The sequence below is a fragment of the Salminus brasiliensis genome, chromosome 9 (assembly GCF_030463535.1).
Source record: "Salminus brasiliensis chromosome 9, fSalBra1.hap2, whole genome shotgun sequence".
Classification (NCBI taxonomy): domain Eukaryota; kingdom Metazoa; phylum Chordata; class Actinopteri; order Characiformes; family Bryconidae; genus Salminus; species Salminus brasiliensis.
In genome coordinates this window covers 9269748-9297351 of record NC_132886.1, presented here as the reverse complement: position 1 = coordinate 9297351, position 27604 = coordinate 9269748, and the positions used below count along the sequence as shown (strand labels likewise).

At 39.1% G+C, this 27604-nt stretch overlaps 1 protein-coding gene across 1 annotated transcript; it reads left to right on the top strand.

Annotated features, from left to right (window-relative positions):
* The first annotated feature begins 202 nt into the window (after positions 1-202).
* Positions 203-27455, top strand: LOC140562299 (basement membrane-specific heparan sulfate proteoglycan core protein-like). The gene is made up of 25 exons (XM_072687827.1): positions 203-229; positions 329-359; positions 2150-2446; positions 4504-4800; positions 7988-8284; positions 10208-10504; positions 12462-12758; positions 15195-15524; positions 17489-17570; positions 18087-18424; positions 18587-18868; positions 18968-19246; positions 19432-19680; positions 20030-20131; positions 20363-20431; positions 20515-20571; positions 20651-20725; positions 22156-22230; positions 22374-22448; positions 23345-23437; positions 23699-23791; positions 24281-24373; positions 25149-25241; positions 25434-25491; positions 26100-27455. Exons 1-25 carry the CDS (start codon positions 203-205, stop codon positions 26104-26106), a joined length of 3993 nt encoding a protein of 1330 aa, XP_072543928.1. The 3' UTR covers positions 26107-27455.
* The last annotated feature ends 149 nt before the right edge of the window (positions 27456-27604 follow it).

Sequence of the window (27604 nt, the reverse complement as noted above, 5' to 3'; positions counted from 1 at the left end):
TGTTCCTCTCTCCTCTCCTCTCTTCTCACAGCTTTACCCATACCTACACTGACTGTAGAGCCAGACAGTACTGTGTTCACTGGAGAGTCAGTCACTCTGAAGTGTAAGATTGACACTCTTGATGGATGGACATATCAGTGGGAGAAGCAGAATAATCAGCATAGATGGTCTGCAGTGTCTCAGTCTGTGTCTCACACTGTAAATGGAGACACTCTCACCATCAGTGCAGGTGCTGTGGCTACTGTAGATCAGTACCGGTGTAGAGGACAGCTCCCTAACAGACCAGCATCAGTATCTTACAGTGACACTGTTACCCTCACTGTTGCAGGTGAGCACACGCTTCATCTTCTTCTACATAAGTCTGTAGAAACATCAATCTTGTATTTTTAACTGAAGTGTTTGAACTAAAGTCACATGTTTTAGTTCAGATTTAGTAAAATAATCTTCAGTAAATCAACAAAAATGAATTCTTCATATTTTTCTCTAAAGAAAATGTAGTTAATGAAATGCTGCTGTTCTCTGTTCTCTCACCTCACCTCTGTTCCCACAACTTTACTGACTGTAGAAGCAGTGCTGTGTTCACTGGAGAGTCAGTCACTGAACACTCATCACTGTAGCACTAGCACAGCAATACTGCTGTCAGCAATACGTCACTAAATGAGCTTAGCAAAGGCAGTGTGTTAATGATCAGAGCACTACATGTGAGGCAGTGTGTGTTAATGAACAGAACACTACATGTGAGGCAGTGTGTGTTAATGAACAGAACACTACATGTGAGGCAGTGTGTGTTAATGGTCAGAGCACTACATGTGAGGCAGTGTGTGTTAATGATCAGAGCACTACATGTGAGGCAGTGTGTGTTAATGAACAGAACACTACATGTGAGGCAGGGTGTGTTAATGAATAAAGCATTACATGTGAGGCAGTGTGTGTTAATGAATAGAACACTACATGTGAGGCAGTGTGTGTAATAAACAGAACACTACATGTTAGGCAGTGTGTGTTAATGAATAGAAAACTACATGTGAGGCAGTGTGTGTTAATGAACAGAACACTACATGTGAGGCAGGGTGTGTTAATGAACATAGCACTACATGTGAGGCAGGGTGTGTTAATAAACAGAACACTACATGTGAGGCAGGGTGTGTTAATAAACAGAACACTACATGTGAGGCAGGGTGTGTTAATGAACAGAGCACTACATGTGAGGCAGGGTGTGTTAATAAACAGAACACTACATGTGAGGCAGGGTGTGTTAATGAACAGAACACTACATGTGAGGCAGTGTGTGTTAATGAACAGAGCACTACATGTGAGGCAGGGTGTGTCAATAAACAGAACACTACATGTAAGGCAGTGTGTGTTCTCATTTATTAATAACTATAGAAGATATTTTCAGATTTGAAAAAGCAAAAGAGAAAAATGGTTAAACTGAGCATCCATAGCTTCTAGACTTTCAGCTCAGCTCAGCGTGTTTGTGTCTCCTCACTGCTCTCACCCGTCACTCTCCGGTAATTGATCCTGTACAGCTCCCTTTCTCCAGTGTTCAACTGATCAACTGATCATTTTACGGCTCCTTATTAATTGGGGGACTATATTGTCACTGTCACAGCAAAACCTCTTATCTCCAAAATGGGAACTTTACAAAAAAGGGGTAAAATCTTGAATAGACGTAAATATCAAAAATCTATTCTATTGATCCATTCTTCTTAAATTTGGGATTTAATGTAAAGAACAGCTGATTCACATGATGTCAAAAACTGAGAAACAGCAATAATTGAGATGGGAGATGTTTCCTGAATAGAGTAAAGATATTTTGATGAACTATCACAGACACTGAGTTTATGTGCACTCTCTCTGCACTCGTCACTTTCACAGTTGAAGACCTGCAGTAAACTGTAGCAGGTCATTCATGCTCAGAAAGGACAGAGGAGGACAGTCAGGGACGTGCAGATGAACATGCAGGTCATTAATATTGTTCTCTTAGAGACGTGAGAGAAACACACTCTTATTAAGTCAGTAAGTGTACTGTGATTAGAAGAGTCTACACTGTAATGTGTAATTCCATCACTATAACACACTGTACTTTACACCACATTACCCAACACTGACTATGAGTGTTCCTCTCTCCTCTCCTCTCTTCTCACAGCTTTACCCATACCTACACTGACTGTAGAGCCAGACAGTACTGTGTTCACTGGAGAGTCAGTCACTCTGAAGTGTAAGATTGACACTCTTGATGGATGGACATATCAGTGGGAGAAGCAGAATAATCAGCATAGATGGTCTGCAGTGTCTCAGTCTGTGTCTCACACTGTAAATGGAGACACTCTCACCATCAGTGCAGGTGCTGTGGCTACTGTAGATCAGTACCGGTGTAGAGGACAGCTCCCTAACAGACCAGCATCAGTATCTTACAGTGACACTGTTACCCTCACTGTTGCAGGTGAGCACATGCTTCATCTTCTTCTACATAAGTCTGTAGAAACATCAATCTTGTATTTTTAACTGAAGTGTTTGAACTAAAGTCACATGTTTTAGTTCAGATTTAGTAAAATAATCTTCAGTAAATCAACAAAAATGAATTCTTCATATTTTTCTCTAAAGAAAATGTAGTTAATGAAATGCTGCTGTTCTCTGTTCTCTCACCTCACCTCTGTTCCAGTACTTTACTGACTGTAGAAGCAGTGCTGTGTTCACTGGAGAGTCAGTCACTGAACACTCATCACTGTAGCACTAGCACAGCAATACTGCTGTCAGCAATACGTCACTAAATGAGCTTAGCAAAGGCAGTGTGTTAATGATCAGAGCACTACATGTGAGGCAGTGTGTGTTAATGAACAGAACACTACATGTGAGGCAGTGTGTGTTAATGAACAGAACACTACATGTGAGGCAGTGTGTGTTAATGATCAGAGCACTACATGTGAGGCAGTGTGTGTTAATGAACAGAACACTACATGTGAGGCAGGGTGTGTTAATGAACAGAACACTACATGTGAGGCAGTGTGTGTTAATGAACAGAGCACTACATGTGAGGCAGGGTGTGTTAATGAATAGAGCACTACATGTGAGGCAGGGTGTGTTAATGAATAGAGCACTACATGTGAGGCAGTGTGTCTTAATGAACAGAACACTACATGTGAGGCAGGGTGTGTTAATGAATAGAGCACTACATGTGAGGCAGGGTGTGTTAATGAACAGAACACTACATGTGAGGCAGGGTGTGTTAATGATCAGAGCACTACATGTGAGGCAGTGTGTGTTAATGATCTGAGCACTACATGTGAGGCAGTGTTTGTTAATAATCAGAACACTACATGTGAGGCAGTGTGTGTTAATGATCGGAGCACTACATGTGAGGCAGTGTGTGTTAATGGTCAGAGCACTACATGTGAGGCAGTGTGTGTTAATGGTCAGAGCACTACATGTGAGGCAGGCAGTCAATTCTTTAAGGTGGAACTGTACTTAAGATGGAATTGTGCTTATGTAGCACTGAATTTTAAGGTGGAACATCTTTTTATGTAGTACTGAGATTGTCCTGACACTGATTTTTAAGGTGTAACTTCTTTTAAGGTAGTACTGAGTTTACAGTGAAACTGAATTTTAAGGTGGAATGTCTTTTAAGGTAGTACTGAGTTTACACTAACACTGCCTTTTTAGGTGGAACATCACTAAAATTAAGTTAGAATACCATAACAACCACCTATCAACCTCACAGCAACTATCTGTGAAACCGTAGAAACAGCCTAGCAGCACCATAGCAACCACCAATTATGTCATAGCAACCACTTAGCAACCCCACAGCAATCACGTGGGACAACATTGCAATCGCCTAGCAACACCATAGCAATCACCTAGCAACACCATAACAACCACCTGTGACACAACAGGAACCACCTAGGAGCTCCATAGCAACCACCTAGCAACACCATAGCAACCCCCTGTGACACCATAGCAACCACATGGGATTCCATTGCAACCACCTAGCAACTCCATAACAACATTGTGAGACACCATAGCAACTACCTGTGACACCCTAGCAACCACCTAGCAACACCATTGCAACGACCTACCAACACAATAGCAACAACCTGGGACACTATAGCAACCACTTAGAAACCACCTAGCAGCACTATAGCAACCACCTGTGACACCATAGCAACCACCTAGAAAAACCCATAGCAACCACCTGTGACACCATAGCAACCACCTAGCAACACCACAGCAACCACCAAGCAACACAATAGTAACCACCAAACAATACACCGCTAATGAAGTACCACATTTCAAGCACTGTTGTAGTTCCTTCAGGAAATCTAGTTATTATAGTTCTCTTAGAGACGTGAGAGAAACACACTCTTATTAAGTCAGTAAGTGTACTGTGATTAGAAGAGTCTACACTGTAATGTGTAATTCCATCACTATAACACACTGTACTTTACACCACATTACCCAACAGTGACTATGAGTGTTCCTTTCTCCTCTCCTCTCTTCTTACAGCTTTACCCAGACCTACACTGACTGTAGAACCAGACAGTACTGTGTTCACTAGAGAGTCAGTCACTCTGAAGTGTAAGATTGACACTCTTGATGGATGGACATATCAGTGGGAGAAGAGGAATAATCAGCATAGATGGTCTGCAGTGTCTCAGTCTGTGTCTCACACTGTAAATGGAGACACTCTCACCATCAGTGCAGGTGCTGTGGCTACTGTAGATCAGTACCGGTGTAGAGGACAGCTCCCTAACAGACCAGCATCAGTATCTTACAGTGACACTGTTACCCTCACTGTTGCAGGTGAGCACACGCTTCATCTTCTTCTACATAAGTCTGTAGAAACATCAATCTTGTATTTTTAACTGAAGTGTTTGAACTAAAGTCACATGTTTTAGTTCAGATTTAATAAAATAATCTTCAGTAAATCAACAAAAATGAATTCTTCATATTTTTCTCTAAAGAAAATGTAGTTAATGAAATGCTGCTGTTCTCTGTTCTCTCACCTCACCTCTGTTCCCACAACTTTACTGACTGTAGAAGCAGTGCTGTGTTCACTGGGGAGTCAGTCACTGAACACTCATCACTGTAGCACTAACACAGCAATACTGCTGTCAGCAATACATCACTAAATTAGCTTAGCAAAGGCAGTGTGTTAATGATCAGAGCACTACATGTGAGGCAGTGTGTGTTAATGAACAGAACACTACATGTGAGGCAGTGTGTGTTAATGAACAGAACACTACATGTGAGGCAGTGTGTGTTAATGGTCAGAGCACTACATGTGAGGCAGTGTGTGTTAATGATCAGAGCACTATATGTGAGGCAGTGTGTGTTAATGAACAGAACACTACATGTGAGGCAGGGTGTGTTAATGAATAGAGCACTACATGTGAGGCAGTGTGTGTTAATGAATAGAACACTACATGTGAGGGAGTGTGTGTAATAAACAGAACACTACATGTTAGGCAGTGTGTGTTAATGAATAGAACACTACATGTGAGGCAGTGTGTGTTAATGAACAGAACACTACATGTGAGGCAGGGTGTGTTAATGAACATAGCACTACATGTGAGGCAGGGTGTGTTAATAAACAGAACACTACATGTGAGGCAGGGTGTGTTAATAAACAGAACACTACATGTGAGGCAGTGTGTGCTAATGAATAGAACACTACATGTGAGGCAGCGTGTGTTAATGAATAGAACACTACAAGTGAGGCAGTGTGTGTTAATGAATAGAACACTACATGTGAGGCAGTGTGTGTTAATGGTCAGAACACTACAAGTGAGGCAGTGTGTGTTAATGAATAGAACACTACATGTGAGGCAGTGTGTGTTAATGAATAGAACACTACATGTGAGGCAGTGTGTGTTAATGGTCAGAACACTACAAGTGAGACAGTGTGTGTTAATGAATAGAACACTACATGTGAGGCAGTGTGTGTTAATGAATAGAACACTACATGTGAGGCAGTGTGTGTTAGTGAATAGAACACTACATGTGAGGCAGTGTGTGTTAATGAATAGAACACTACAAGTGAGGCAGTGTGTGTTAATGAATAGAACACTACATGTGAGGCAGTGTGTGTTAATGGTCAGAACACTACAAGTGAGGCAGTGTGTGTTAATGAATAGAACACTACATGTGAGGCAGTGTGTGTTAATGAACAGAACACTACATGAGAGGTAGGGTGTGTTAATGAACAGAACACTACAAGTGAGGCAGGGTGTGTTAATCAACAGAACACTACATGTGAGGCAGTGTGTGTTAATGAACAGAACACTACATGTGAGGCAGGTTGTGTTAATGAACAGAACACTACATGTGAGGCAGAAAATGTTATTGAACAGAACACTACATGTGAGGCAGTGTGTGTTAATGAATAGAACACTACATGAGAGGCAGGGTGTGTTAATGAACAGAACACTACATGAGAGGTAGGGTGTGTTAATGAACAGAACACTACAAGTGAGGCAGGGTGTGTTAATGAACAGAACACTACATGTGAGGCAGGGTGTGTTAATGAACAGAACACTACATGTGAGGCAGAATATGTTAATGAACATAACACTACATGTGAGGCAGGGTGTGTTAATAAACAGAACACTACATGTGAGGCAGTGTGTGTTAATGAACAGAACACTACATGTGAGGCAGGGTGTGTTAATGAACAGAACACTACATGTGAGGCAGTGTGTGTTAATGAACAGAACACTACATGTGAGGCAGGGTGTGTTAATGAACAGAACACTACATGTGAGGCAGTGTGTGTTAATGAACAGAACACTACATGTGAGGCAGGGTGTGTTAATAAACAGAACACTACATGTGAGGCAGGGTGTGTTAATAAACAGAACACTACATGTGAGGCAGTGTGTTAATGAACAGAACACTACATGTGAGGCAGTGTTTGTTAATGATCAGAGCACTACATGTGAGGCAGTGTGTGTTAATGGTCAGAGCACTACATGTGAGGCAGGGTGTGTTAATGATCAGAGCACTACATGTGAGGCAGTGTTTGTTAATGATCAGAACACTACATGTGAGGCAGGGTGTGTTAATGAACAGAACACTACATGTGAGGCAGTGTGTGTTAATGAACAGAGCACTACATGTGAGGCAGTGTGTGTTAATGAACAGAGCACTACATGTGAGGCAGGGTGTGTCAATTAACAGAACACTACATGTGAGGCAGTGTGTGTTCTCATTTATTAATAACTATAGAAGATATTTTCAGATTTGAAAAAGCAAAAGAGAAAAATGGTTAAACTGAGCATCCATAGCTTCTAGACTTTCAGCTCAGCTCAGCGTGTTTGTGTCTCCTCACTGCTCTCACCCGTCACTCTCTGGTAATTGATCCTGTACAGCTCCCTTTCTCCAGTGTTCAACTGATCAACTGATCATTTTACGGCTCCTTATTAATTGGGGGACTATATTGTCACTGTCACAGTAAAACCTCTTATCTCCAAAATGGGAACTTTACAAAAAAGGGGTAAAATCTTGAATAGACGTAAATATCAAAAATCTATTCTATTGATCCATTCTTCTTAAATTTGGGATTTAATGTAAAGAACAACTGATTCACATGATGTCAAAAACTGAGAAACAGCAATAATTGAGATGGGAGATGTTTCCTGAATAGGGTAAATATATTTTGATAAACCATCACAGACACTGAGTTTATGTGCACTCTCTCTGCACTCGTCACTTTCACAGTTGAAGACCTGCAGTAAACTGTAGCAGGTCATTCATGCTCAGAAAGGACAGAGGAGGACAGTCAGGGACGTGCAGATGAAAATGCAGGTCATTAATATTGTTCTCTTAGAGACGTGAGAGAAACACACTCTTATTAAGTCAGTAAGTGTACTGTGATTAGAAGAGTCTACACTGTAATGTGTAATTCCATCACTATAACACACTGTACTTTACACCACATTACCCAACAGTGACTATGAGTGTTCCTCTCTCCTCTCCTCTCTTCTCACAGCTTTACCCATACCTACACTGACTGTAGAGCCAGACAGTACTGTGTTCACTAGAGAGTCAGTCACTCTGAAGTGTAAGATTGACACTCTTGATGGATGGACATATCAGTGGGAGAAGAGGAATAATCAGCGTAGATGGTCTGCAGTGTCTCAGCCTGTGTCTCACACTGTAAACGGAGACACTCTCACTATCAGTGCAGGTGCTGTGACTACTGTAGATTACTACCGGTGTAGAGGACAGCTCCCTAACAGACCAGCATCAGTATCTTACAGTGACACTGTTACCCTCACTGTTGCAGGTGAGCACATGCTTCATCTTCTTCTGCATAAGTCTGTAGAAACATCAACCTTGTATTTTTAACTGAAGTGTTTAAACTAAAGTCACATGTTTTAGTTCAGATTTAGTAAAATAATCTTCAGTAAATCAATAAAAAAGAATTCTTCATATTTTTCTATAAAGAAAATGTAGTTAATGAAATGCTGCTGTTCACTGTTCTCTCACCTCACCTCTGTTCCCACAACTTTACTGACTGTAGAAGCAGTGTTGTGTTCACTGGAGAGTCAGTCACTGAACACTCATCACTGTAGCACTAGCACAGCAACACTGCTGTCAGCAATACGTCACTAAATTAGCTTAGCAAAGGCAGTGTGTGTTAATGATCAGAGCACTACATGTGAGGCAGTGTGTGTTAATGAACAGAACACTACATGTGAGGCAGTGTGTGTTAATGATCAGAGCACTACATGTGAGGCAGTGTGTGTTAATGAACAGAACACTACATGTGAGGCAGGGTGTGTTAATGAACAGAACACTACATGTGAGGCAGTGTGTGTTAATGAACAGAACACTACATGTGAGGCAGGGTGTGTTAATGAATAGAGCACTACATGTGAGGCAGGGTGTGTTAATGAATAGAGCACTACATGTGAGGCAGTGTGTCTTAATGAACAGAACACTACATGTGAGGCAGGGTGTGTTAATGAATAGAGCACTACATGTGAGGCAGGGTGTGTTAATGATCAGAGCACTACATGTGAGGCAGTGTGTGTTAATGATCTGAGCACTACATGTGAGGCAGTGTTTGTTAATAATCAGAACACTACATGTGAGGCAGTGTGTGTTAATGATCGGAGCACTACATGTGAGGCAGTGTGTGTTAATGGTCAGAGCACTACATGTGAGGCAGTGTGTGTTAATGGTCAGAGCACTACATGTGAGGCAGGCAGTCAATTCTTTAAGGTGGAACTGTACTTAAGATGGAATTGTGCTTATTTAGCACTGAATTTTAAGGTGGAACATCTTTTAATGTAGTACTGATATTGTCCTGACACTGATTTTTAAGGTGTAACTTCTTTTAAGGTAGTACTGAGTTTACAGTGAAACTGAATTTTAAGGTGGAATGTCTTTTAAGGTAGTACTGAGTTTACACTAACACTGCCTTTTTAGGTGGAACATCACTAAAATTAAGTTAGAATACCATAACAACCACCTATCAACCTCACAGCAACTATCTGTGAAACTGTAGAAACAGCCTAGCAGCACCATAGCAACCACCAATTATGTCATAGCAACCACTTAGCAACCCCACAGCAATCACGTGGGACAACATTGCAATCGCCTAGCAACACCATAGCAATCACCTAGCAACACCATAACAACCCCCTGTGACACCATAGCAACCACATGGGATTCCATTGCAACCACCTAGCAACTCCATAACAACATTGTGAGACACCATAGCAACTACCTGTGACACCCTAGCAACCAGCTAGCAACACCAATGCAACGACCTACCAACACAATAGCAACAACCTGGGACACTATAGCAACCACTTAGAAACCACCTAGCAGCACTATAGCAACCACCTGTGACACCATAGCAACAACCTAGAAAAACCCATAGCAACCACCTGTGACACCATAGCAACCACCTAGCAACACCACAGCAACCACCAAGCAACACAATAGTAACCACCAAACAATACACCGCTAATGAAGTACCACATTTCAAGCACTGTTGTAGTTCCTTCAGGAAATCTAGTTGATATAGTTCTCTTAGAGACGTGAGAGAAACACACTCTTATTAAGTCAGTAAGTGTACTGTGATTAGAAGAGTCTACACTGTAATGTGTAATTCCATCACTATAACACACTGTACTTTACACCACATTACCCAACACTGACTATGAGTGTTCCTCTCTCCTCTCCTCTCTTCTTACAGCTTTACCCAGACCTACACTGACTGTAAAACCAGATCGTACTGTGTTCACTAGAGAGTCAGTCACTCTGAAGTGTAAGATTGACACTCTTGATGGATGGACATATCAGTGGGAGAAGAGGAATAATCAGCGTAGATGGTCTGCAGTGTCTCAGCCTGTGTCTCACACTGTAAACGGAGACACTCTCACCATCAGTGCAGGTGCTGTGGCTACTGTAGATCAGTACCGGTGTAGAGGACAGCTCCCTAACAGACCAGCATCAGTATCTTACAGTGACACTGTTACCCTCACTGTTGCAGGTGAGCACATGCTTCATCTTCTTCTACATAAGTCTGTAGAAACATCAATCTTGTATTTTTAACTGAAGTGTTTGAACTAAAGTCACATGTTTTAGTTCAGATTTAGTAAAATAATCTTCAGTAAATCAACAAAAATGAATTCTTCATATATTTCTCTAAAGAAAATGTAGTTAATGAAATGCTGCTGTTCACTGTTCTCTCACCTCACCTCTGTTCCCACAACTTTACTGACTGTAGAAGCAGTGTTGTGTTCACTGGAGAGTCAGTCACTGAACACTCATCACTGTAGCACTAGCACAGCAACACTGCTGTCAGCAATACGTCACTAAATTAGCTTAGCAAAGGCAGTGTGTTAATGATCAGAGCATTACATGTGAGGCAGTGTGTGTTAATGAACAGAACACTACATGTGAGGCAGTGTGTGTTAATGAACAGAACACTACATGTGAGGCAGTGTGTGTTAATGATCAGAGCACTACATGTGAGGCAGTGTGTGTTAATGAACAGAACACTACATGTGAGGCAGGGTGTGTTAATGAACAGAACACTACATGTGAGGCAGTGTGTGTTAATGAACAGAACACTACATGTGAGGCAGGGTGTGTTAATGAATAGAGCACTACATGTGAGGCAGGGTGTGTTAATGAATAGAGCACTACATGTGAGGCAGTGTGTCTTAATGAACAGAACACTACATGTGAGGCAGGGTGTGTTAATGAATAGAGCACTACATGTGAGGCAGGGTGTGTTAATGATCAGAGCACTACATGTGAGGCAGTGTGTGTTAATGATCTGAGCACTACATGTGAGGCAGTGTTTGTTAATAATCAGAACACTACATGTGAGGCAGTGTGTGTTAATGATCGGAGCACTACATGTGAGGCAGTGTGTGTTAATGGTCAGAGCACTACATGTGAGGCAGTGTGTGTTAATGGTCAGAGCACTACATGTGAGGCAGGCAGTCAATTCTTTAAGGTGGAACTGTACTTAAGATGGAATTGTGCTTATTTAGCACTGAATTTTAAGGTGGAACATCTTTTAATGTAGTACTGATATTGTCCTGACACTGATTTTTAAGGTGTAACTTCTTTTAAGGTAGTACTGAGTTTACAGTGAAACTGAATTTTAAGGTGGAATGTCTTTTAAGGTAGTACTGAGTTTACACTAACACTGCCTTTTTAGGTGGAACATCACTAAAATTAAGTTAGAATACCATAACAACCACCTATCAACCTCACAGCAACTATCTGTGAAACTGTAGAAACAGCCTAGCAGCACCATAGCAACCACCAATTATGTCATAGCAACCACTTAGCAACCCCACAGCAATCACGTGGGACAACATTGCAATCGCCTAGCAACACCATAGCAATCACCTAGCAACACCATAACAACCCCCTGTGACACCATAGCAACCACATGGGATTCCATTGCAACCACCTAGCAACTCCATAACAACATTGTGAGACACCATAGCAACTACCTGTGACACCCTAGCAACCAGCTAGCAACACCAATGCAACGACCTACCAACACAATAGCAACAACCTGGGACACTATAGCAACCACTTAGAAACCACCTAGCAGCACTATAGCAACCACCTGTGACACCATAGCAACAACCTAGAAAAACCCATAGCAACCACCTGTGACACCATAGCAACCACCTAGCAACACCACAGCAACCACCAAGCAACACAATAGTAACCACCAAACAATACACCGCTAATGAAGTACCACATTTCAAGCACTGTTGTAGTTCCTTCAGGAAATCTAGTTGATATAGTTCTCTTAGAGACGTGAGAGAAACACACTCTTATTAAGTCAGTAAGTGTACTGTGATTAGAAGAGTCTACACTGTAATGTGTAATTCCATCACTATAACACACTGTACTTTACACCACATTACCCAACACTGACTATGAGTGTTCCTCTCTCCTCTCCTCTCTTCTTACAGCTTTACCCAGACCTACACTGACTGTAAAACCAGATCGTACTGTGTTCACTAGAGAGTCAGTCACTCTGAAGTGTAAGATTGACACTCTTGATGGATGGACATATCAGTGGGAGAAGAGGAATAATCAGCGTAGATGGTCTGCAGTGTCTCAGCCTGTGTCTCACACTGTAAACGGAGACACTCTCACCATCAGTGCAGGTGCTGTGGCTACTGTAGATTACTACCGGTGTAGAGGACAGCTCCCTAACAGACCAGCATCAGTATCTTACAGTGACACTGTTACCCTCACTGTTGCAGGTGAGCACATGCTTCATCTTCTTCTACATAAGTCTGTAGAAACATCAATCTTGTATTTTTAACTGAAGTGTTTGAACTAAAGTCACATGTTTTAGTTCAGATTTAGTAAAATAATCTTCAGTAAATCAACAAAAATGAATTCTTCATATATTTCTCTAAAGAAAATGTAGTTAATGAAATGCTGCTGTTCTCTGTTCTCTCACCTCACCTCTGTTCCCACAACTTTACTGACTGTAGAAGCAGTGCTGTGTTCACTGGAGAGTCAGTCACTGAACACTCATCACTGTAGCACTAACACAGCAATACTGCTGTCAGCAATACGTCACTAAATTAGCTTAGCAAAGGCAGTGTGTTAATGATCAGAGCACTACATGTGAGGCAGTGTGTGTTAATGAACAGAACACTACATGTGAGGCAGGGTGTGTTAATGAATAGAGCACTACATGTGAGGCAGTGTGTGTTAATGAACAGAACACTACATGTGAGGCAGTGTGTGTAATAAACAGAACACTACATGTTAGGCAGTGTGTGTTAATGAATATAACACTACATGTGAGGCAGTGTGTGTTAATGAACAGAACACTACATGTGAGGCAGGGTGTGTTAATGAACATAGCACTACATGTGAGGCAGGGTGTGTTAATAAACAGAACACTACATGTGAGGCAGGGTGTGTTAATAAACAGAACACTACATGTGAGGCAGTGTGTGCTAATGAATAGAACACTACATGTGAGGCAGGGTGTGTTAATGAATAGAACACTACATGTGAGGCAGGGTGTGTTAGTGAATAGAACACTACATGTGAGGCAGTGTGTGTTAATGAATAGAACACTACAAGTGAGGCAGTGTGTGTTAATGAATAGAACACTACATGTGAGGCAGTGTGTGTTAATAAACAGAACACTACATGTGAGGCAGTGTGTGTTAATGAATAGAACACTACATGTGAGGCAGTGTGTGTTAATGAATAGAACACTACATGTGAGGCAGTGTGTGTTAATGAATAGAACACTACATGTGAGGCAGTGTGTGTTAATGAACAGAACACTACATGAGAGGCAGGGTGTGTTAATGAACAGAACACTACAAGTGAGGCAGGGTGTGTTAATGAACAGAACACTACATGTGAGGCAGGGTGTGTTAATGAACAGAACACTACATGTGAGGCAGGGTGTGTTAATGAACAGAACACTACATGTGAGGCAGAATATGTTAATGAACAGAACACTACATGTGAGGCAGGGTGTGTTAATGAACAGAACACTACATGAGAGGCAGGGTGTGTTAATGAACAGAACACTACATGTGAGGCAGTGTGTGCTAATGAATAGAACACTACATGTGAGGCAGGGTGTGTTAATGAATAGAACACTACATGTGAGGCAGTGTGTGTTAATGATCAGAGCACTACATGTGAGGCAGTGTGTGTTAATGATCAGAGCACTACATGTGAGGCAGTGTGTGTTAATGATCAGAGCACTACATGTGAGGCAGTGTGTGTTAATGGTCAGAGCACTACATGTGAGGCAGGCAGTCAATTCTTTAAGGTGGAACTGTACTTAAGATGGAATTGTCCTTATGTAGCACTGAATTTTAAGGTGGGACATCTTTTTATGTAGTACTGAGATTGTCCTGACACTGATTTTTAAGGTGTAACTTCTTTTAAGGTAGTACTGAGTTTACAGTGAAACTGAATTTTAAGGTGGAATGTCTTTTAAGGTAGTACTGAGTTTACACTAACACTGCCTTTTTAGGTGGAACATCACTAAAATTAAGTTAGAATACCATAACAACCACCTATCAACCTCACAGCAACTATCTGTGAAACCATAGAAACAGCCTAGCAGCACCATAGCGACCACCAATTATGTCATAGCAACCACTTAGCAACCCCACAGCAATCACGTGGGACAACATTGCAATCGCCTAGCAACACCATAGCAATCACCTAGCAACACCATAGCAACCACCTGTGACACAACAGGAACCACCTAGGAGCTCCATTGCAACGACCTAGCAACACAATAGCAACAACCTGGGACACCATAGCAACCACTTAGCAACACCATGGTAACCACTTAGCAACACCATAGTAACCACCTAGAAAATCGATAGCAACCACCTGTGACACCATAGCAACCACCTAGCAACACCACAGCAACCACCAAGCAACACAATAGTAACCACCAAACAATACACCCCTAATGAAGTACCACATTTCAAGCACTGTTGTAGTTCCTTCAGGAAATCTAGTTGATATAGTTCTCTTAGAGATGTGAGAGAAACACACTCTTATTAAGTCAGTAAGTGTACTGTGATTAGAAGAGTCTACACTGTAATGTGTAATTCCATCACTATAATACACTGTACTTTACACCACATTACCCAACACTGACTATGAGTGTTCCTCTCTCCTCTCCTCTCTTCTCACAGCTTTACCCAGACCTACACTGACTGTAAAACCAGACCGTACTGTGTTCACTGGAGAGTCAGTCACTCTGAAGTGTGAGATTGACACTTATGATGGATGGACATATCAGTGGTATAAGTGGAATAATGAGCATGGACAGACATATTGGTGGAATAATCAGAATAAGCAACGTCAATGGACGACAGTGTCTCAGTCTGTGTATCACAACGGAGACACTCTCACAATCAGTGTAGGTGCTGTGGCTACTGGAGATCAGTACCGGTGTAGAGGACGGCTCCCTAACAGACCGGCATCAGTATCTTACAGTGACACTGTTACCCTCACTGTTGCAGGTGAGCACACGCTTCATCTTCTTCTGCATAAGTCTTTAGAAACATCAACCTTGTATTTTTAACTGAAGTGTTTGAACTAAAGTCACATGTTTTAGTTCAGATTTAGTAAAATAATCTTCAGGAAATCAACAAAAATTAATTCTTCATATTTTTCTCTAAAGAAAATGTAGTTAATGAAATGCTGCTGTTCTCTGTTCTCTCACCTCACCTCTGTTCCAGAACTTTACTGACTGTAGAAGCAGTGCTGTGTTCACTGGAGAGTCAGTCACTGAACACTCATCACTGTAGCACTAGCACAGCAACACTGCTGTCAGCAGTATGTCACTAAGTTAGCTTAGCAATGTGCATCTCAAAAGATCTATCAGGTTCAGACCTAGAGGTCCAGACCCATAGCTGATAGCTCTGACCCATAGCTCTGAGAGAGAGGATTGTAAATTGTAGCATTTGTGTGATTGGCCGATGACCAAACTAAATATACACTTCTCTTCACTCACTCTCTCAGAGGCACACACACACAGCGGCATGCACACAGCAACACACACACAGTGGACTGCGGTGTCAGAGAAGATGCTGTGGTTAATGGAGATCAGTACAAACACATCATACTACAGTAACTGTTACACTCACTGTACAGGGGGAGCTCACTGACATCATTAGCCCTTGTATAGTATAGTTTCATTCATATTCCTCTATTCATAAGTATGTATAGTGTGTGTCTAGTGTGTGTAGCATATGTATAGTATAATTGATTGTTTTAAGTGCATGCTCTCAAATCAGCTCATCAACTCCAGTAAGCAAAACAACCATTACAGAGGCAAATAAAATACAGAGATGGTATGTGCTGTTCTTTACGTGATATCAAGCAACATTAGCTCCATTTTCTAAGTCTGATCATCAAAAAAATGTCAGACAGAGAGAGAGAAATAGAGAGAGAGAGAGAGAGAGAGAGATCAAATCCTTTAGATGTCAGCTCTGATCTATTACACCTGATCCAGATCATGAAGATCATCGGGGGCACCTGAATATTAGAGCCAGGTGTTTTAGGTCAGAGCTCAGAGTTGTAGATCTCCAGCAGCAGGATTGGGCAGCACTTAAATACTTAAGAAGGCGAGTCTCTAATGACCCCAATGTGCAGCCAACTGACTAAAACTGAGGTAGGAGTGACCTCCTTAGGCACAGGGCGGGACTGCAAGAGTCATTTGTGTCAGAATTAATATATTGATATAGAGAAATAACTGATCACATTAATGATCACAAAAAGAGTCATTCCAATTCATTAAAACTAGCAATCTAGCAAATAAATAAACTAGCAAATAAATCTCTACACCTTCCTACAATAAACAAGATGACTGAGGTGATTGAAGTTTGTAACGTTTTTCTCAGCACTGAATAGTCATCCTGTTTAAGGTCCTACATGCTAATATGTTGAACTGTGTTCTTCATCTCCAACTGCAGAAACACCTAAACCTGAACTCTCATCCAGCTTTAAAGGAGCTGCACTGATAGGAAACCCAGTGACTCTGTACTGTAAGCTGAACCAGTCTGTTGGATGGAGGTTTTACTGGTCCAAACACACACAGACCCCTGAGAATGAGACCACCACTGAGACACACTCCTACACCATCAGATCAGTTAGTGTCTCTGATGGAGGTCAGTACTGGTGCAGAGCTGGAAGAGGAAACCCAGTCTACTACACTCAGTACAGTGATGCACTCTGGGTAAACATAACTGGTAAGTAAATGACTTCCTAAGTGCTAACCAAGCTACCTGTTCACTAAAGTTTACTAAGCTGAAAAATGAGAAGAGAAGATTGTATTAATTGTATTTTATAACAACAATAAAAATGACTTAGAAATGCTCACTGCTCGTTAGCTCACCCTAAACATCAACTCGCATTATCTAAATCAATTAGCTAACATCTACAGGCAATATTAGCAGCTGTTATATCTGTTATTCTAAAACAGGGGTGGGCAGTGGGGGCCGGGGTCCAGCACAGTTTGCTGATTTCCCTGCTCTAACAGTCTTACTACACCTGGCAATTAAGAGGTGTGTTTAATCAGGCATGCTTCAGCAGGATAAGCAAAGAACTGTCCTGGTATCCAGCCCTCCAGGACCGGAAATGCCCACCCCTGTTCTAAAACATCATAGTAGGAAAAAAAAGATCATCAGACACATTTTCTGTTTAGCTGAGATTAGTGAGTCAGACAGTTACCTGCTAGTGTACTTTCTCAGGGTGGAACAGGGTACTTGTAGGAGAGTGGGACAGTAAGAGAGTGTTCCTCATGCTGTATTTCTGTCCATCATGGGTCATCATGTTGTTAACTGTAAGTAATTTACTGCACATTGATAATAAAACAGTGTTTACCTTAAACTTTAAACCCAAATGATGATCATATTTCTATTATTCATTCTATTCTACTATTCATATTTGATATGGTTGATCAGTCAGTGGCATGGACAGAGCCAGGATGCAACATCTGCTGTACTTCAAAATGCAGATCTGCCTTCCCAAATAACTGTCTTTCTTAAAAACATTTTATCTTAGGATGTCTGTCATTGTAGGAATAGTGCTGGGAGCTGTGAGGAGTTTGGTTTATTAACAGTAGATATTTTTTTTTTTCTTACAGACAATCTTAAAGCTACAGTGTCCATAAAACCTGATAAGCAGGTTTTCAGAGGAGAGAATGTCACTCTCACATGTAACCTACATGGAGGAGGAGACACTGAGTGGACATACAGCTGGAATAAGAGCAGCCTCACTGTCCACACATCCACCACATCACAGGAGTATAAACTCAGTGTTGAAGAGTCTGACAGTGGTAAATACACCTGCAGAGGAGAGAGGAGGAGTGACTCTCAGAGATCAGAGATCAGTGAAGCTGTTACACTGACAGTATCTGGTGAGTCTGCTTACTTTAAGCACAAATACATTTTTGTAACAAAGTTATTAAATTTATCAAGTAACTTTTTCATATCAAGCTTATTTTTCTGAGTAAATGGTTTGTTTGTCTGATTAATGTTTAAATTCTTATATTTAAAATCTTGTCCTTTCTGTGTAACAGCTGAAGCCCAGACAGTGCTGAGTGTGTCTCCACAGAGCTGGCTGACTGAAGGAGACTCAGTGAATATAAGCTGTGAGGTCAATGGCTCCTCTCCAGGCTGGACATTCAGCTGGTACAGAGGTAATGAGAAGCTCCTCTCAGAGATCAGCAGAGGATCTGGAGGCTTCTACACACTCAGCCCTGCTGCTCTTCATCACACAGGAGTGTATATGTGCAGAGCAGAGAGAGGTGACCCAGCCTATCACACACAGTGCAGCAATCCACAGCCTCTATGGATCACTGGTGAGGAAATACAGAAATACTTCATGATATCAAATTTCTATTGTGAATGAAAGATGTATTTAGCAGCATCTTACAAAACTCTGTTCTCTGGACTTTCAGCTACGTCTCCTCCAGCATCTCTGATCATCAGTCCCAGCAGATCTCAACACTTCACTGCTGACTCTCTCTCACTGAGCTGTGAGGGACAGAGTAACTCTGCTGGATGGAGAGTGAGACGATACACACACAGTGAGAGGGTGTCAAATTGTTCATCAGGCTGGGGATCAGTTATAGGACCTATATGCAACATCAGCTCCCTCTCCTCATCCCACACTGGAGTGTACTGGTGTGAGTCTGAATCCAAGGGGAGTCGCAATCCTGTCAACATCACAGTGCACAGTGAGTCTACAGTATTAATACCAATAATAGAGGTCAGTGTACACAGGTAGATCTATTGGAATTTACTAAATTGTTTAAAATATGTAATAATAACAAATGAAGCCTAATAAAAGTATAATCACATTGCAGGTGGCGCTGATTTGATGTCTAAACTATGTTTTTATTACCTGTTCTCTTTCCTGCAGGTGGTGCTGTAATTCTAGACAGTCCTGTCCATCCTGTGACTGAGGGAGATTCTCTGACACTACTCTGTTTATATCACCGCACAAAATCCTCAAACCTCACAGCTGATTTCTATAAAGATGGATTACTCCTCCAGAACCAGACTACAGGAGAGATGACCATCCGTACTGTCTCAAAATCAGATGAAGGTCTCTACCACTGTAAACTCCCAGAGAAGGGAGAGTCACCACAGAGCTGGATCTCAGTCAGAAGTAAAACAATACGTTTATGAATAATTTAGTCATTCTGCATCACTGCATTAAACAGAATTAGAAAGACATAAAAAATCACAAGACATTTTGATGATACATGATTTATATCACAGAAGCTCTAGTTGCTCAAACTATCAAAAATGCTGCGATTTCTTTATACAGTTTAATGTAATGCACTACAACGATTTAAGTTACATAGCACTAATTAGGCTCATTTTTAATTAAATATGCAGATGGTCAGTATTCTACAAACACTGATAGCATCCATGATGTGCTAAATATCACAGTAATAGTAAAATGTCATAAATTGTCCACCCTTAATACAAAATAATTTCTCTTTCCATCTTAGGTTCTAGCTCTAATAATGTACCAATAATATTGGCACTGGGACTGAGTTTAACTTTGTTCCTCATCATGCTCTGCGTGTGCTGTTACTACAAGAAGAAGAAAGGTTTGTCCATTAGTCCTTTGCATGTATTGTATGGTCAGTGTAAGCAGGCTGTCCAAAAAGATACGTTTTTTTGTGAAACATATCATTCATATAATTCTTGATATAAATGATAATAATACATTCATATAGCACAGTGAAGTCATCTCTCTAAAAGTCTACTCAACAAATAAACTTCAATAAAAAGCACATGAACTACACTTTTCATGCGATATATAATTGTCTCTCAAAAAGGAAATCAGAAAAACACCAAGACATCACTCCACTGGAGTCAGAATCCAGGATCCATACCACTGCAGGCTGGTCAGTTCTCATTACTTAAAAATCCACCAGCATTTAGTTTTGGGTCTATTAAATCTGTCATTAAATGATTTTACTTTTAATAGGAAATGATCACATTTATGACAATGTTGGTGCGATGGATGACAGGAACACTGGTACAGGTATCTTTAATAATTTTCTGCTTTACATGAGATGTAAGATTGTGTGCTGCATTTCTCTAATGTGCGATTCCTGTTCCAGATGCTTCTGGAGCTAACGCCAGTGATGTAACTTACGCACAAGTGATTAATCCTAAAAAGAAACAGAAACAAAATGGTAAGAATTTAGTCAATAGGTACATTTTTAATAGAATGCATATATTGAGATATAAGATACTCTGTGATTTATAAAAAGAAAGTATGTGACCTTTGTTTTAACAAGCCTGTGTACAACCCTGTTTTTTTGCCACAGATTGCGCAGCATAGTTTTAACACTGTAAAAACACTGGCTGAACAGTGTTGTTGTCCTCTCATTGAATCCTGTCAGTGATTGCTGTCATTTAGTTTTTTGTATCCCATTTCCTGGATTTGGCTTTCTTGAGTCTTACTGGTAAAAAAAAAATAATCTGGTGCTTTCCTTCCTGATTTGTCTTTATCTCCAGCTGAGGTAGTCCAGTTTTATTAGAGGGAGTGGACAAAGAAGAGAAAAGAAAAAAAAAAATACTATCGTCTTACTTGTCACGTGTAGCAAGTCAGGTTTGAGTTTCCTAATGAGTAATACAATCAGATTACTTAAGATTATAGATTAAGACTAAAACAGAATAACCAGAGCCTCCTTAATTTGAATTCTATACTGAAGTGACATTAATGAAGTAAAAATCAATGAAGCAAAAATAAAGGTGCTACAAAATGTCAAACATAGATCCATTTGTGTTTTATATAAAGAACCATTTTTATAAAAAAAACTTGTGGCAGAGATGCCAGCTTTAAACTATTAAAGAACCTTTACATGCTCTTTGTTAAACCTAAAAAAAGGTTCTCTTCACACATTGCATTTACAAAAATAAATCTTTTTCATACCAGTTTAATATTTGGGCTTTAGAGTTTGTTATAGAGATGCAAGGAGCATATCTGTAACAATGCAGGGGGGTTTGTATGATCCATATGCAGGCTTTATAAGCAGAAGGAAAAGGGTACAAAAACACAGCCCAAGAAATTGTAGTCAAGAGTAGAGCAAAAAAGGGGTCAGAGGTCAAAAGAGCAGTAATAATACCAAAGCAGAAAGTCCAAAAAAACACAGTCCAAAAATCCACAGTTACAGGGCAAGCAGAGGAAAGATATGAGAATGCTCAGAGTTGCAGTGTAAGAACAATGCTTCGCAAGGAGAATGCATACTGAATGAGAGGTAGTATTAGAGGAGGCATTAATTAGGGTATTTCAGTCATGTGTCAGTGATGAGTTTGTTGCTGGGGCAATGATTAGTATTCTTGGGAAGAGGACCTCTGGTGGCCTGATTGAGCATTGCATGTTATAATCTCATTAATCCCAATATACAGCACTTTAAGATAAGATGATTCTTTATCAGTCCCACAGTGGGGAAATTGTGACTGTGAATTTCCCCACTGCAGGACTAATAAAGAATCATCTTATATTATTACATTAATCCAAACAGAATTAAATGTGAAATGAATGTGCTTGTCTTTGGAATGGAAATCTGTTTTCTCTATAATTGCCTTCAGTGTCAGTCTAAACTAATTTCTTCATTAGACAATGCGGCAACAACAGCGCGTGATGTGACATATTCCCAAATGAAGATGAAAACCTTTCAACCTTGCAGTGAAGGTAAGCACATACCACAAAAGACTGGATGTAAAATAAACTGTTGCACTGCCATTTTCCACTACAAAGACCAAATGTATAGTTAGATATAATAATATAAGGAATTTAATACTGTTTCTTTGATGATTTTTTTTTTTTTTTTGTAGATGATGCCATGCCTGGGCCAAGCAATGCCGTTTACTCACAGATCCAGAACAAAACCAAGAAGCCCAAAGACAAAGGTGCTGCTAAATGAAACCATTGCTTATAATCCCTTATTGTGACAAATCAGGGTATGGTAATTTATCCAGTTATTTATCCGTACTATTATATTTCATATTGAAACAAAGGGGATTACTATATTGTTGTTGATGTAAAAGCCCTCAAACGCAACGCCAACATTCTGCACTGTAACCTCAGAGTTTTATTTCAAATCCAGTCTCCTGGAGAAGTGTACACACTCAAAACAACAAACATTTCCAAATGCCTAATGTCCTACAGTTTATACAGTTTTTTGCAGGCAGTATTTTGGACTGGGAACTCACAGTATGTTTAAAAGAAAAATTTGACTTATGTAGGCCCTTTAACCCTTTAAAACTTAGGCCTGTATGTGGACCACTACTTTAGTTCCATAACACTTACATATTTACATATTTATATATAAGTTACATATTAATTTTGTTAGTACCAGTAGTTAATAATTCCTAAATTAATTGCTGAAAAGTAGGTATTAAAATTGGGGTTTAAAAGGTTAACAACTGCATTTTTGCTCTCTTAACACAGATTAGAATGAAAAAAGCTGATATTAGAGTTTGCTAAAAAGGTTATATCACACTCCAGCACATAACATATGTTCTTTCTGGAAACAGTGGTAATTCACTCTGCTTTTTAAAAACAACATCTTTGAATAAGATCTCCATTCAGTTTTCAAAATATAAGACTGGAACTATATAGTAGAATGACAGGCTTAGATTAACAAACAAAAAAACAATATTACAGTATATTCCACATTCAGTAAATTATAAAAATTCTGCAAATAAACTGTGAATAAAATCAGTTTATAATCTGCTGAATTCATTTGTTTATCACTTTGTTCATATTCACAGATTTTAACCTGAGAATCTTTTTGATGTCTTAGATGCTGAAGCTGAATCAAGTGTCTTGACTTATGCTGAAATTGATCTGAAAGACAAGAAGAAAACAAAGAAAAAACTGAGCAGTTTGCACAAGGGTAAGGTTAAAATACGCTCAATAAATAAATTATTAGACTCTACCTTTTGTTTATTCACTATAAAATTAAGACAGTAATTTAATTAGGACAGTATGTTAAGTATGTGATTGGTTAAATTGGTATTCTGAGAAATTACTGGAATTATATGGAATATATATATATATATATATATATATATATATATATATATATATATTAAAATAACTGTAAATAAAATGTGTTAAATGTTTTGTCTTTAACCTGAGAACTGTTTTATTTTAGATGCTAAAGCTGAACCCAGTGATGTGACCTATTCGGTAATTAACCTGAAAGATAAGACGAAACCAAAGAAAACACAGGACAGTTTGCATAAGGGTAAAGTTAAAAGACACTTAACCTGAACTTTACACCAAATAGCTTTCAAACTATTCAAAGTCACCTTTTGTTTATTCACTAGAAAATTAGGACAGTAATTTAATTAGGACAGTATGTTAAGTATGTGATTGGTTAAATTGGTATTTTGAGAAATTACTGGAATTAGCAGAATGACAATTAATTTTGCCTATAGGTTTTCATCTCAGAGAGTCTTTTTCTATTGTCTGTATGGGGACTAGACACACTGTGTCTGTGCATTTGCAGAACTGTGCCAGCAATGGCTGCAACTTAAAGTAGCTAAATGCATTCATTAGAAGTGGTGTCCAAAAACATTTGGGCTTATAGTAAATGAGTGGTTTAGTGAAGTTATATATATATATATATATATATATATATATATATATATATATATATATATATATATTAAAATCACTGTAAATAAAATGTGTTACATGTTTTGTCTTTAACCTGAGAACTGTTTTATTTTAGATGCTAAAGCTGAACCCAGTGATGTGACCTATTCGGAAATTAACCTGAAAGATAAGACGAAACCAAAGAAAACACAGGACAGTTTGCATAAGGGTAAAGTTAAAAGACACTTAACCTGAACTTTATACCAAATAGCTTTCAAACTATTCAACGTCACCTTTTGTTATTCACTAGAAAATTAGTACAGTAATTTAATTAGGATAGTAAGTTAAGTATGTGATCAGTTAAAGACTGTATTTTAATAAATGACTGAAAATAGCAGTATGACATGAAGTAAAGAAAGCAATTTATTTTATGAGTGATGCTTCTCAGATTAAATACACACTCAGCAGACTCTCAGCAACATCTCATACACTAAAAGGCATGGAACCTGGCTCATTCATTGTTTCTTCCGAAATCAAGAGAATTATAAAAAAGGGAAGTCTTTCTACTAGATTTTGGATCATTGCTGTATTAATTGCGTTTCAATGAGAAGAGCATTAGTGAGATCGGGATGTTGAATGATAACTACACTGCCTCATTCCCAACTCATCCCAGAAGTATTGGATGGTGCACCATCATTTGAGAGAATTGAGCTCAATGCTGAGGGGCTTTATACCTCTCTAGCCTTCATCTGGTATTAGGCATGGAACCAAAAGGGTCATGTTTATCCTTCTATTCTGTTTCAATACTAATTCTACAGGGATTAGACAAGCTGTGTGTGTTAGTAATGTGTGACTGAATGCATTTATTGTCAACAAACATTGACATATATCGAAAATTATATAAATTATATATATAAATTAGTTCATAATCTGCTGAATTCAGTTGTTGTATCTGTGGTTGTTTATATCTGAAAATGTTTTGAACCTTTTTTTTTTTATTTTAGATGCTGAAGCTGAACCCAGTGATGTGACGTATTCTGCAATTAACATGAAAGACAAGACAAAACCAAAGAATAAACAGGGCAATTTGCATAAGGGTAGGTTTGAAATGCACTTAACCTTAAATTGTAGCATGAAAATATATGCTTTAATAAGTTCTAAGTATAAAGGTTTTCACTTGCACAATAAAACAACTAACTAACACAAATGTCAGAAGCTGTTTTCTAAAAAGTGTATTTTTTGGTTGTTGTTTTATGTTAATTGAGTGTGTTTACTATATTTTCTTTTAGGGAACAGCAGTGTGGCACCTGATACTGTCTACTCTGAGCTGAAACAGCACCTCCAGAGGTAAGATAAGGTCATTACAGTTCAGCTTCAAAAGTGACAAGTAATTAAATATTAAGCTTAATCCCTTGGTTCATGTCATTTAATAGATAGACTTGTTTTCTAATATTTGTGTGTAGTAACTTTTACCCACTTATTGACACTAATCACTAATACTGCTATTCACATACACTCTTGCTTATTGCTGCCATTCAGTTTACCTTGATAAATGTATCCATAACTCAGTGTTAAATGTTTGCTTGGACATTATACTGGTCAAGACACAAGCAGCACATCAGTGCTTTAATTGGCCACTGGAGCTGCTAAACTATCAGACACCTTCCATTGGCTAATCTGATATTGTGTTCCAAACCACAAACTTACATACTTAATATAGTCCTTAAATGAATGCACTGCTTATGCTCTCAGTTTGGGGCTTGAGCCAAGTGTGGAAAAAGGGTGGTAGTTTGAACATTACATCCCCTACATCTGCTAAGCCCTTGAAAACATCAGCAGCTCTTCTGAATCGGGGAAACTGTACATATATCCATGTGTAATTACCTTGACTGAATCTGAACCTAACTTTGTAAAATTTGAAATGCTGTAATCTATAAAGGCTCCTTCTTTTCTAGGCGTTAAATCTTCAACAAGGAATTACTGAAACAATGCTGTGGCTGCCCAAGTTCTTCCAAACAGTGAGAATGTTACAAATACAGTACTGTGCAAACATTTTGGAAACCTGTGGAAATTATTCTTACTTGGGCAGTAAGTGTTCATTTTCTCAATAAAACAAACAGTAGTGATTTCGCATCACTTATTGGCACCCTGCCTAATGCCAGGTGTGGGCTAGAGCTGTAAAAAGCCCCCCATCATTTAGCTGTGGAACAGTGAAACTGTGTTTTCTGGAATGATGGTTGCTCCAGTACATTTAAGGTGAGCTCTTGTTTTAAAAAAAAACTGTTGTTGCTGAATGCAATCACATCCTCACGGCGATTTTCCAGTATTTATTAGAAAGCCTTTCCTGGACAGTAGAGACTGTTACTCCAACAAAAGCAGGATAGAGTTAAAAAAACCCAAAAAACATTAAACCCTTGATTGCAGAAGTGTCCCAGAACTTTTCACCATATTGTTTAGTTATCAACCAACACCATGCACTGGTTGGAGGCATCCAGAGAAAATCTAGCTTACAAGCTCTCAACTACTTTCTCTAAAATAAGATATTCTTGTTACTTTTTACTTTATTATTTCCAATTGCATCTGTTCTAGTGTAAGTAAACCTCATTTGATTGCCAAAATGACTGGTTTTAAATCAAAAAAATAATTTGGTTGGTGCCTAAAACCTCTGCACAATACCATTTGCTGTAGAGATTTTGTATGTTGTTCTTCAGTTACTCCTGATTGTGATTTTAGGCACCGTAGACAGAATATTAACATGTTAAGGCAGGACAAAATTGGCTTGTATCACGCATATGGTAAATATTTTTAACAGACCGTAAGTGTTTTATATTGATAGTTTTGTGTTTTCTGTAATACTCTTCTGTTTTGAATGAAATGGGTTTAATTTATCATTTATTAATTGTAACTGAATATACCAGTATTTATCACCAGATTAGAGGATTCATTTGATATTCTGAACTCTGAACAGTCAGTAAGATTGTAAGTAATGTTGCTTAAGAAGTGTTACTGTCTTGGGTGCTATGCAGCTTTAGTTCATTTACATGATTTCCTATTATCTCATTTTGTATACATTTTTATATGTTAATATTTGAACTTTTGGTTAATAAAATATATGTACTGTCTTAATTCTCAACCATGACAAATATTATATTACTTACCAGAAGCAATTTTACACTCTGGTCAGTTAGAAAAACAGAGTAGCAGTACAGCAGTGTACAACACAGTCTTCAGTTATGCCAGCATAGCAGCAGATAAAATTGTTTGTGTATATATATATATATATATATATATATATATATATATATATATATATATATATATATATATATATATATGTATATATACAGTCATGCCCGAAAGTATTCATACCCCTGTCAAAGTTTGACTTAAATTTACTTTTATTTAACCAGAAATTATATTTTTGCCTGGAAATGACACAGACATCTACCAGGAGATAACA